At 29.5% G+C, this 13,745-nt stretch overlaps 1 protein-coding gene across 1 annotated transcript; it reads left to right on the top strand.

Annotated features, from left to right (window-relative positions):
• The first annotated feature begins 266 nt into the window (after positions 1–266).
• LOC119668698 (N-acetylgalactosaminyltransferase 6-like) lies at positions 267–13,539 on the top strand. Its single transcript, XM_038078293.1, has 5 exons — positions 267–310; positions 8,745–9,359; positions 9,422–9,591; positions 12,086–12,681; positions 12,740–13,539. Exons 2-5 carry the CDS (start codon positions 8,836–8,838, stop codon positions 13,406–13,408), a joined length of 1,959 nt encoding a protein of 652 aa, XP_037934221.1. The 5' UTR covers positions 267–310; positions 8,745–8,835; the 3' UTR covers positions 13,409–13,539.
• Positions 13,540–13,745: the final 206 nt, after the last annotated feature.

Below are 13,745 nucleotides of genomic sequence, written 5' to 3'. Positions count from 1 at the left end.
TAAAATTCTTTATATTATGATAATTAACAGTAAAGTGTGAACGCGGTGGTAGTACTAAAATCGATAAATATTTTTATAAATCGAAATGCTCTCATCGCTAACCGCAATCAAACAAATTCCAATAAGACTGAAGCGACGTGCTTGCATTTTGTTTGTATTCTCGCACGGCAGAATTTGTGTTTAGCGTACGTTTAGATTAAATTTAATTTCGGTTTATAAATTAAATTAATAAACTAAATTGATAAAATTTAAAGTGCGCGGGTAGTGTTCTCGATTGTGATATATTTTTTAATACTAGTTAAACTTTAAGGTGAGTGAATTCTTAAATTTATGTTATATATAAAATATTCAACTTTTTTCTGAAGACTTTTTTTAACAAAAAGTCTTAATTAAAAAATAAATAAAACAAGAACATTTTAAATATTCATGAATAATGCTTCTTCGTCTTGTTTTAAACTGGTTTTTTTAAGGTTACCCAAATCATAAAACAATAAGAAAAAGAACACAAAAGAATGCACATCATTTAAATAATTTGCCGGAGTTTTGTTTATTTTTTATCGGTGCTAGCGCGTTAAGCTTGCCCGTTAAGTCGTTGAATAATTAAAAATTATGTGTATTTTAATTATTTTTTACCTGACACAAGTACTTATAAATGTTTTTTTATTTTATTTTGCCTAACTTCAACAGTTTCTTTTGTAAAATTTGCACAACAATGAAAATATTTTTTTAGTTTATTTTTTTTTATAAAAGTCATTTGCATAAATAAATAATTACACATGTATTGGAAAATTTTTTGTTTAATCGTCTTCTTATCTGTAGTGGTAGATAAACATATCAGTTGTGTATATGTTTATCTACCACCACGGGAGTTATTTTTGTTTTCTTTTTTTTTTTGTTTTTTGTTTTTTTTTTTTTACCAACAAAACGCAACTTTGCATTCTTAACTGCTTACCGATGGAAGTACGAGGGCTGATTGATTAGTCAGTGATAATGAAAACAAAACTATAAAATTATTTTATAACTATTTATTTTTTTATTTGTTATTTTATTATTATTTATTATTTTTTTATTATTCTTATTATTTCTTTTATTTTTATTGAAATTATTTACTTTTAAATTCATTTTTCGAAATTATCCGCTCTATAAAATTGCAGCAACGGTATTCCAATTTTTATATATCTTTTGAAAAAATGTGATATTTCATATTTATTATTTGCAGGGATTATGTTCAATTTTAACAGGAATTTCATTAGAGAATTTTTTTTTTAATTTTGAAGTAAATAAAAATCAGATTAAGGCCTTGTGCCAGTTCGAGTAAATTAATGGTAAATTAAGGGAAATAGTAAATTATGTCGGTATGGCAGCGAATGTTAGTATTAACAGAATTTCGAGTAGGGTAAATTAGATAAAAATTAAGTAAATTAGGTGTTACCATTGCTAAAATTTTATAAGATATTTATTAAATAAATAAATAAATAAATATATAATAAATAAATAAATAAATAAATAATAAATAAATAATAAATAAATAAATAAATTTATTAAATAAATAAATAAATTTGAAAACTTAACCAAAAATAATAAATAAGTGCAGTAAATAAATAAATAAATAAATATTTACATAAGTGCAGTGCAAAAAACCCTAGGAAATTTCAATTTATTTTACCTCAATTTACATGAACTCGCACACGGCCTAAATTGATTTTTCGACATTGTCAGCTCTATAAAATTGCAGCAACACTATTCCAATTTTTATATTATATATCTTTTGAAAAATGTGATATTTCATATTCATTATTTGCAGAGATTATGTCGGATTTTGGTAAGGTTTTATTATAGACCTTTTTTTTTTTAATTTTAAAATAAATAAAAATCAGATTAGATATGTAGATATGATAGCATCTTATAAAGTAATTCGATTAATTCTGTTGTTGGTAAATCTATAGTATGTTTCCAAGTAAGTTAACTGGTCTAACGAAGCCAGTGGAAATGTACTACTAGATATACTGGATTCAATCCAGATTAACTCTCGACATGTCTAACTTCGTTGCCCAATCAAACGTTTTCAGATTAAACTACCATTTTTGTAGTTGTGTTAGTGGGCATTTATATTTTCCATAAATATATATGTCAAATCAAAAACCATTCTTGTCAAGTAATATAAAACAACTGTTAATTTCAGAGTAATTGTGTTACTCTTGCAAAATATCTAGAGTGTTATAAATTAAACTTAAGTGTTATACATTTCGCTCGAGATTTACAAAAAAAAAAAGCCTTATCTACAAAAGTTTGTTATCTCGATTGAAAAAGTTATCCCAGATTTAGATTTATCAATCGAAAATGGCAACACCTTTACCGTCCAAGCAGTCTAAAAGCACGCATACTATTTATTGCTCTGCTATTATGATATATGGGACTGTCTATTATAATCCCTTCATGTGTATTCTAAAAAAGAAAAGCAACAACCTTTTACACTTAAAGTTGCTTCTGCTTTTTTGGTAAATTCTACTCTTTTGATTGTCATTCAATCCTGGTGTATAGTACTGTCCTCGTATCTCAACCACTGTTATAAATCAACACAGATATGTTTTGGAATTACACTGAAATGTGCAGTAGATCTCCGGTAATTCCTCGTAATCCAGTCAAACTTAAAAAAAGCAAATTATGCATTATGTATCTTGTAGTTCGGATGGACTACTGAGTAGATAATTCCGATCACATGTTGTGAAAATATCTGCTCGATAGTACCTATAGTGAAATAAATCACATATGGATTATGTTTTGTTTGTTTCATCCTTTAATTTATTATTGTTTATTTTTTATTGTTAAAATATATATATAATATATATAAGATTTTTTCTGAATTTTTAATATGACTTCCGTAATTTGAATGTCTGGTTATGTCTGCTTAGCATCTTTAGTGTTTATACAATCACAACAAAACTAGGTAAACCATTTTGAAATTACTTCCTATGATAATGTGGAGTTTCCGTAGTATTTGTCACACTTTATAAACATTAAAAATGATGTTTTCTTTAAAAAGTTTTAAGCATAATGTGGCATTTATCTTGTGAATTTCGTGCTGTTAGCTGGCACTTTTGGTTGGTTTAGACATTTTTTATGGTTTTTGTTATCACTTTTGCTTGTTTTTGTTTGTTTTTGTGTTTTTGTCATATATGTTATGGTATTGTTAGGTAGCATTTTTGCTATAAATAATATATGAACTAAAAAGAGCATCATAGAGTGGGTGGATTCATTAAATTTGTTCCACTGTTGATATGAAATCAATTAAGTAGGGTAATTATAATTGTCCTACTGTAATTATAATTGTTTTCATTAAAAAAATTGAAACCAATGAAAGCAATAATAAATACGAAGAAATAAAATCATGGTTTTACACATAACCAGATTATAAAAAAATAGCATAAAAATCCTAAATTTAATGTAGTCCAGTAATACTAATAAAAAGGTTAATAAAAAGCCCTCAAGCTTTTAATCTAAATCAGTAATCTATATTTTTAATCTACATCTTTACAATGTGTTTACACTATCACAATTAGCTCGTTAATTGTTGTTTTTTGTACTAAATCTATAAAAAAAAAATTAAATAATGTGGTTTGATACTTGTAAGTGTATACTAACTATTTATTTATTTTTTATGTTTAAGTTTATTTTTTTTTAATAATTAATGAAAATTGTTAAATTATGTTAATGAAGTCAGTAAATGAAAAAGAATTAATCGGCAATATCCTACAACTAACTAGCAGGTCAACGATTTTGCAAGAATAGAAATAAAGAAAATATATAATTAGAGAAACTTCAACAAATGAAATATGAATACCTGACAGTTAGACAAGGTGTCTGTCAAGATTACAGACCGTTAAGTAATTTCATATTGCAAATAGAGGTAAAGACTTAATGATGCAGTCAGTCTTAAAACATAAAATATGTTGGTAATTTTGCACATTCCTACATATGAATATAACTATTACGTGATTAAATAATACATTTTTATCTATCACATAAAAATTGCATAGAATAATATGTTTGCAATACAATTAAATAAAATTAGTGCTAAAGATAAATAAAGTATTCAGACCGGTGTGTGTTTAGTTTAAATCGTGTTCAAGAACACGAGATAATTCGGAGTAATATCGGGTTAACATATATATGCCTTTTATACAAACTGTAGTATCCGTTTATGTACATACAAAAAATGAAAGTATATCTTTTATACTATCTTTGTGGTTTATGGTAATATGCAGACTTCTATCGTATTAGTTCAATTATAGATGCACATTATAACTCATCCTATTTTGGAGAACAATGATTGTGGCATACCAATATTAAACCAAGCTTTTAGAATACAAATAGACTTACTATAGATAGTTGGTTCAAATGGTGACGAGTTCATTAGTCTAATTAGCGTTTTTGCACTAATGCCACATTCGATTTCCTTCTACACTCGATTTGATGCTATATTCAATTTGATGACATATTCACGTTACCAACTGTTTGATTGCATGTTTATGTGAGCATTCGATTAAATCAAGTCCGGGTGGTTAAGGACCCTCATCGTTAACACTAACTTCCGCTAGTTCTCTGAGATTATTAAAGATCAATTCTTTTAGGGTAGCTGTTGGCTTTCTAGTAGGGCATGCATAGACATGGAAAGTAATATATAGTTTTGTTTTCTTTTATATGATTGCAGTTGTGTAGGATTCGAAGTTGACCACTTGCTCACGAATAGTCATGTCTACCGTTCGTTTGAAACATCTCTCCTGTTCCTGATTATCAGCAATAATATCTGCTCAAGGTGGTATCTAGACCATAATGTATTATTATTTTAACTTGATCCAAAAGTTTTCTATCTATAGTCTATTTGAAAATATTTAATTATAATAGAACTTTTAGTTACATTCAATAGCGTTTTCAAATGGCAGATCCCCTTCTCGTCAGTTCATCTGCGTTTTTAATTTAATATTTCGACGTCGCGGGAGATCTAGATAAGAAAAACATTGTGCAATTGGTTTACGGTAATTAGGTAATCTTATGATTTGTTCTATTAGTTAAAAAGTTGTGACGAATAGACTCAGCGTGTGACTATCTGGTAAAATAATGATGTTATTTTTGTAAATCACTCGTAAACTGTGATTTCTATCCTACACGCCTCTTCAATTGCTAAAACTTCCGCCTGAAAAATACCATATTCAGTACCGACACTGCAACCTATCGTGGAATCATTAGTGAAGATAGATATATATGAGAAGATAGATAGAAGATAGACACATTTATATAGTGAGTTAACTTTATGCCCTTATTTCGCAATAAATATATCATATAGAATATAGAATTGATATACTATGGCAAAAAATACAATATTTTCAAGTTTTTATTATTTTTATTACATTTTATATAAAATTTTTGTTGTTGTCTATAATTTGTATCAAAAAAAATGTACTTTTAAATGGACATTTATGTCTCTTCTAGTATAGTATATATGTTTATAAAATATCTTGAATATCACTATTATAAATGCTACTGAGTAATCATAATTTTAGTATAAATTTTAATATTTTCTTTTAGTTAATGCTTAAAGGTGTTCGAGTAGTGGAATTTGATGAGTGGCCATTAAATTTATAATGTAAAACATTTGTGAAACATAGTCTAGTGTTGGTTATTTGGGTTTTGTTGTTTAAAAGCTTGTTTTGTAACAGCTAGACCTTGTAGCTCAAAGGTCAACAGTTTAAAGTTTAACAAAGTATATTTCCGAAAGGAAACTTTATTGAAAAATATGCAATATCCTTGATCAGTTCATCTCGCAGTCGCAGCTTTAAGTAGTTGGCAGTATTTAATATGTTAAATCCAAAAAACTCAGTAGCATTATATGTTCAGTGGTATAAGCTATATAATCTATCATGTTATAATAAAGTGGTTTGATCTTAAACAGACTTTCAACAAATATCATCATTAAGTACGAATTAAAATAAAAAAAATATGGTAGCTTTGTTGAGTACAAGACTTGAACAGGAATCCTAATAATATCTGTAATATCAGTACAGGCATATGTAGTACCAGTATTAAAATAGTTGGGTCTTTAGCACATCGTTTACTTTTCGGGTTGTTAAAATCAATACTACTTTTCGTTGCTTATAGTGCGGGAAAGAGACAATATTAGTTCGAAATGATTGTTATATTTAAAAAAAAATTGTAAATATTACAGCAGGTAAGTATTTGTGGTTATATTTGAAATATGATCTTTGTTATTTTCTATCTGAAAGTTTTATATGAAAACATGCCTCTGTTGTGACCCGGGTTATAACAAACATGCATGGCGAAATTTGATTAAAATCAGTTAACGCAATAAAGAGTTTAATAAGAAGTAACAAATCAACAAACAGGAATTCACTCTTGTAGACTATATGGAATCACCTATTGTATAAGATATGGACATATCCATATCTGTTATATTCATATACTTTAAGTGGAAACAATTATCATTTATCATCACTATATTTCATCGAAACAACTGGAAAGTTTCAGCATTAACTCCAATTATATGACATAATATATGAAACTCTTTTATAATGGTGATTTAGTCAGTAGACTAAAAAAGTGCTATTCCAACAATTTTTTGAGCGGCTAGGAGTATTCTCGGTTCTACTTGTCATCGACAGCTAATGGCGTACCGCAAGTCACCGAAGTAATTATTTATCATCCTCATATTATAGGAAGCTGATAAGTTTTGGCATTAACTTAAGCTATTAAACGTTTAAAGTGGTTTGATCAGAGGACAGTGAACTGATATTTCATTAGTTCGAAGAGCAGTTAGGTCTACGTTTTGGTTTTAGTTATTTACGACGCCTGATTGGTTTTCGTAAGTCTTGTCGGACTTTTTTGGTCAAGTAAACATGTTACTTAAAGAGAGAATAATTATCAAGATAATAATAATAATAATAATAACTACATATTTTATTTCTTCGCTGAATAGAAGGAGGGTAAGAACAACTTAAAATAAATATAAAGTGTACCATTAAAAAATTGGATAACATGACACAATGTAATATATAATATATTTTATATATTTTTATATAAATAAAAAAATGTAAAAAATCAAAGTTAAATTTATTTGATAGTTTTTTTTAATTAATTTCATTTTTATTTAACTTTCTGGACTCAGAAAAAACTCCTGTAAAAGATTTCATTGTTGTTGCTGTAGAAATCCGCATTGGAAATCTGTAAAGTAGAAATATGAATCCATGAGTATACATATGAATATGCAAGTACTCGAGGTGAGTAGTTTTCAAATTCTAAAAAGCGAAGAAATTAGACCTAGAAAGGAAAAGACAAGTATTCGAGGTAAGTAGTTTTCAAATTTTCAAAGCGAAGAAATTAGGCCTAGAAAGGAGAAGACAAGTACTCGAGGTAAGTGATTTTCAAATTCTCAAAGCAAAGAAATTAGACCCCGAAAGGAGAGTAAAAACGAGAGTAATAAAAAGGGCAGACACAAAAAAATACGTGGTCTGGACGCAAATCAAAAATCAAAACAGCATGGCTTGGAATCCCAACATAAAAGAGACCCTTAAAGAGACCCGAAGAAATGCGAAGGCGCGTCCGGGGGTAATAAGTTTCTCCACAGAGGTGGTGTTTTAGTCTTTATACTACATATTTATATGTTAAAAAGTCGGTCACATCATTCCAACGATGGTCGGTTTGACGTTTCGTAAGGCATTCCACCTCCTCACCATAAAAGTATAAAAGTATAGTCACCATAAAAGGTTCTTGAAGTATAGGAAAGATAACGAAAATATAAGAATAAAATATTATTTAATCAAAAAACCCTTTTAAAACCAAAAATTTAAGTAGGAATTCAAACAAGATAATATATATAAAACCCACATTTATCGTACATACGAACTTAAAACTGCTATGGGTTCTATATAAGTATAGGTTCTAAAAAAACTAAAGTGTTTTTTTTGATTGAACAATATTTTATTCTTATATCTTCTTTAAAAAAAATGTTAGTTTTAAAGGAACTTAACCTTTGGATAAAATGTTTTACTTCCGTATAAATCAGCTTTAAGTTTTAAGCTCCTATATACTATGAAATTGGGGCTTATATATATATTTGTTTGGATTTCTAATTGAAGTTAATCTATTCTATTATTAGAACCTTTTCTTAAAAGAATTGATGTACAATAGTAGATATCAGATTTAAGTTATAAGTTCGTATATGCGATGTATGTGAAGTTCATATATTTTCTTGTTTGGATTGCTGATTATTTTTGCTGCCCTCAAATACTGTTGGTAACAGTACTTGGCCTCTAGAGTAAATATTTCATCAAAACGTTAAACTCAGCATTTATTCAGCTGCGGATTAAAAAAAATTTAACTTGGGTAAAAACTATATAAACAAATCTGTGTAAACATCTACAGCTACATCTACTCTCTTCGAAATCGAGCCGTAAGCTGTGATGTATGAAGTTTTTTGATACTCTTCTGCTAATTAAAATGAAAATGCTTATTATTTCAATTAATTTAAAAGTATAATTTCCAAAAAAAACAAAAAATAGATTTTAAAATGAAGTCTGTGAGAGTGACTGCTTATCTATAAAACTCACTGAAAACATTTTTATCTAATTTTCCTAATGAGTTTTTAGCGTTTAGTGTTGTTTTTGACGTATTGTATGCGTTATCAGCATAAAATAAATTGTTTAACATAGCACTATTCTCTTGCTTTTCAGTTTGCTTTAAGTATTCATGTAGGTCTGCAGAACGACACGTATTTCAAATTGAACTTCTTAGCTATTCCATAAATTAAATGTTAAGTAAAGAATGAGACGACGTCCAAATTTAAAATGGTTAATCAAAACAACAATTTTACTGGTAGCTTCTATTACACTTTTTATGATATTCACTTCCTGGATCTCAGCTAGTCCATATACGAATCGGCCGAAGCATATAGAGAATCCACATGCAGCGCAATTGGTGGAACCGGCGCATAAACGTGGACACCATCAGCCAGTGGCACATCAACAAATAGTACCACCAATAGAAGACAACGGAAGACAGGCAAAAAATGAGATTGGTGGTAATCGAAAACATAACAAGAAGAATGAGGATAAGAGCAGTATGCAACTGCAGGCACCAAATCAGCTAAAGAAAGATTGGCATGACTATACCGCTATGGAGCGTGATGCGCAACGTGTTGGTATCGGTGAGCAAGGTAAACGTGCCAAGATTGATGACGAATCACAGCGTGAATTGGAGCATACTATGTCACTTCAAAATGGATTTAATGCACTATTATCAGATTCAATATCTGTGAACCGCTCAATCAATGATATACGCTACGAAGGGTAATTAATCATTTTTTTAAAAAGTATTTTGTTAAAATTATTCATTTGTTTTATGATTGCAGTTGTCGCAAGAAGGAGTATTCAGCGAAACTACCAACCGTCAGTGTAATTATACCTTACTTTAATGAGCACTTCAGTGTGCTTATGCGGTCTGTGCACAGCTTGATAAATCGTTCACCCCCAGAGTTACTAAAAGAAATTATTTTAGTTGATGATTTCAGTGATCGTGAAGGTAATTAGTCTTTTTATTTAACTAGTTGACACGCAAGTAAAGTGTCATATAAAGATATTTCTGACTTTAGTAATCGAGAAAGGTAAACAATATTTTTATTTAACTATTTGACACGTAACAAAAGTGGCAGGCATATAAACATATACACATATGAATTGAATAACTATTAAATCAGTGAAGCATTTGATGCATTTGATATATGTATATAACATATCACTATCTAGATATGTACCTTACATGTAATATACTATTTCTGTTTGGGTCGAATAATTGCACTTGTAATAATAGTACAATCTAGGAAGCACCGAATCTATTTACAGATGAAGTGTCGCTCAGTCCACCCTTCAAAAACCATTTAAATGGATGTTGTGCTAGTCCATTAAAATCTAGAAAGCTATCATACATATAACAAGAGTTAGGATAATGGGATGGGTTGCTCAGGTTCGGGGGGAAGAATGTTGCACATTTATGGTAGAGATGGGATAGGTGTTAGATGGAAATAATTAAGTTTAGCTTGTATTGAAAAGAAGGAACATTCATATCAATGGGGCGAAATCATAACTCAACACGACTGAAGTTGATATCTGCACTAGGTAAGTGAACGGATCGACTATGTCATAAGGTGTAGTGCCGCAGTTGATATATTCGTTGAGGATAGCAGTGTATATGTCTGATAAGAATCCGTGTAGAACGTGGCTATATCTGGACTTCAATCTAAAGTAGGGCAGTTTGTATTCCACATGTCAGGTTGTTTTATATATATAGAGATTGGAAACGGAGGTCTCTGACAACGTTGTTGGGTTGTAATTGGTAGTTTTAAGTATACAGTCTCTGTATGGTAGGTTAAAAGCTCTTAATGATTTCTTATACGAAGGAAGGTAGCGAAGTTATGCAATGTGGAGATAGGGTTTTACTTACATAACTTAAATATCTATCTGTGTCGCATAAGAGGCGGAATTTGTTTTGACAATTGCTGAATACGTTTCTTTAGGTCATTCTATCCTTTCAATAAGATAAATCAGGTTATTTGTCTAGTTTATGTACTTATAGTTCATAACAACAACAATTTCACCGATAATCTTATATTCTTAATTAGTTTAGGACTTAGTATCTTATGTACTTCAAGATGTGTCTTTTGACTTATTGCATTTAATTGATGCTATAGATTCTAATGTTGTGGCAAATTTATTTAAGAAATGCGTTTGCCTCATGTTTATTGATAAAAAAGTAATGAATTGGGTCGGCATTACAAACTACTAAAAGTATCTACAATCATAAATTTTTAAAAATAATCACAAGTGACTCATTTAAAACCAGTAGAAGAACAGTTCTACATTCATTATGAAAAAAAAGTTTAGTATATCTTATAAACGATTGAATTATAATTGTTAGACAAATTTTATATATAAGGGATTTGAGATAAGCAAATTGTTTAAATTATAAACCACCTTAGTTAGTGCTTAGACCTTAGAGAGACGTTAGCATTTGTTGATTTGTGATTTCTCTTACAATTTCGAAATCTTCGATCCAGATAAAAATAGTGAAAAGGATTAAGATATCTTGTATGATGACGATGAATATTAATATATAATAATATTGACTTCAGCTGGGTTTGCCATAAATTCTATTAAATAACATTTTTTTGTATGATTCAAAACTAGTCTTATAGAAAAATATAGTCGAAAGATAGGATACTGAAATCAATTTTGATGGTTATTAGTATTTTTTCCAGCTACACTTCTGATGGCTATTCTTTTATTTGTAAACACAATCTGTTTAATTTATTTCCCGTTTTTATTAATAATGGATGTGTTACAACGCTCATGCCTCGCGTCGTATTTAATATGTTCTTTTTATACTTCTTAAACCCCTTAAAATGATTCCTAACTTTATAGTTGTCGTCAATCTTAATTCCGTTTCTAATACAAAGTTTCACATGAATTTCCAGATTCGATATTTTATCTTACAAAAAATAGATAAATACGTTCATGTACATCTTATTAAGTCGTTCGGTAAGCATAACGTAAGAGCTGACGCTGACTGATAATTACCACTTAAATTACTGGTAATAAGATGTAGCGCCCGTCACCGCACACCATACTCTTTGATCAAACCCCATAAATGTAGTACTTGTATATTCTTCTTTAATAATATTCTATATAAAAATATTATTTTAATAAATCTTATCTTATTTGAATAAAAATATTTCCATTGTACCAAATATCATATTGTCTTCAAAGTTCTCAGGAATAGTGTGAATTTATTGTTTAGGTCCATGTCAAATATTTGTTATCAGTGATTTTTATATAAAACCATTTTGGCATATTTAATATACATATGTTTTATAATTAACAAGGAGTAAAAAATTTAAATAAGTCTTTATAAACTTCAACTTATCTTCGGCTTCTTCGGATTCTAAAGCTTCGTTATGAGGTTTTTGCTGTCATATAAATATATATATAAATTTATTGCAATAATATATTTTTCTTTTTAGAACTTTTTAAGGAACTTGATCAATATGTGGCAGCTAATTTTAAAATAGTTCAAATCATACGTTTACCGAATCGTACTGGTTTAATTGGAGCTCGTACGGCTGGTGCAAGGAAAGCCACTGCTGATGTATTGATCTTTTTGGATTCACATATTGAAACTAACTACAACTGGTTGCCTCCACTACTCGATCCAATCGCAGAGAATAAGCGTACAGCAGTGTGTCCATTCATCGATGTTATTGATCATTCCAATTTTGAGTATCGGGCACAAGATGAAGGAGCACGTGGTGCCTTCGATTGGGAGTTCTATTACAAACGTTTACCTTTACTACCAGAAGACTTGGTAGATAGAAGTAAACCATTTAAAAGTCCTGTCATGGCTGGTGGTTTATTTGCAATATCTCAAGAGTTTTTCTGGGAACTAGGTGGTTATGATGAAGGATTAGATATTTGGGGTGGGGAACAATATGAATTGAGTTTTAAAATCTGGATGTGTGGAGGTGAAATGTTAGATGCACCATGTTCCCGTATTGGTCACGTCTATAGAGGCCCACGTAAAAGTGCACCAAGTCCGCGAAAGACTGATTACTTACATAGGGTATGTTCTTGTGTTTAGTTGATTAAATGATTATTGCATCATTTCTACTTTCTTTTAGAATTACAAACGTGTTGCTGAGGTTTGGATGGATGAATATAAAGAATATTTGTATGACCGTGGACAAGGTCTTTATGAAACAATTGATGCAGGAGATCTTACACAACAGAAAGCGATACGCGAAAAATTGCACTGCAAATCATTCAAATGGTTTATGGAAAATGTTGCTTTTGATTTAGTAAAAACCTATCCACCAATTGAACCACCAGATTATGCTTATGGTGCTTTACAGAGTGTTAACACACCAACGCTTTGTATTGATACTCTGAGTAAACCACGCCATTCCCAAATTGGTTTGTACCCTTGTGCAGATAATTTAAAAAGACCACAGCATAATCAAAATTGGGCGCTTAGTTGGCATCGTGACTTGCGTTTACGTCGCAAGTTGGATTGTCTGGATGTTTCGGATTCAAGTAGGGATGCCCCAGTTTGGCTGTGGGATTGCCATAATCAAGGTGGCAACCAATTTTGGTTTTATGATCGTAAAAATAAGTGGTTAGTTCATGGTACGTCTGGTCAAAGGTGTTTGGAGGCAAGGCCAAGCGATCGGCAAATTATTGTAAATAAATGCGATAAAAATAATATGAATATGAAATGGAATTTCGGTGCTGTAAATAATACTGCGCTTGATAGTTTCCACGATAATATACCAAATTCGATAACACGATAACATGATATCAATTTATAATATATAATATTTAATAAAAGTTTTTAAGATCACTTGCCATTTACATATACAAGATAATGTACTGATGTATGTGCAATTCAATATGATTGTTCATGTATTTTTAATCTGTTATATATACAAAAATTATTATGTTTCTATATAAATTAAATTTAAAAGCATTTAAAATTTGTCGTTTACACAAAAAATCAAAATTTTATTCTCCTGTATATATATCTATCATATATAAAGTTTTGTTATAAAACATTTAAATTATAAGTGAACGTAATAAAAACAACGATATTTAACTTAATATTTTTGATTTTCTATTACTTAAAGTGGT

The sequence above is a fragment of the Teleopsis dalmanni genome, chromosome 1 (genome assembly GCF_002237135.1).
Source record: "Teleopsis dalmanni isolate 2A chromosome 1, ASM223713v2, whole genome shotgun sequence".
NCBI classification, from domain to species: domain Eukaryota; kingdom Metazoa; phylum Arthropoda; class Insecta; order Diptera; family Diopsidae; genus Teleopsis; species Teleopsis dalmanni.
Note: the sequence above shows the minus strand (reverse complement) of the source record. Positions and strands in the feature narration are given on the sequence as shown.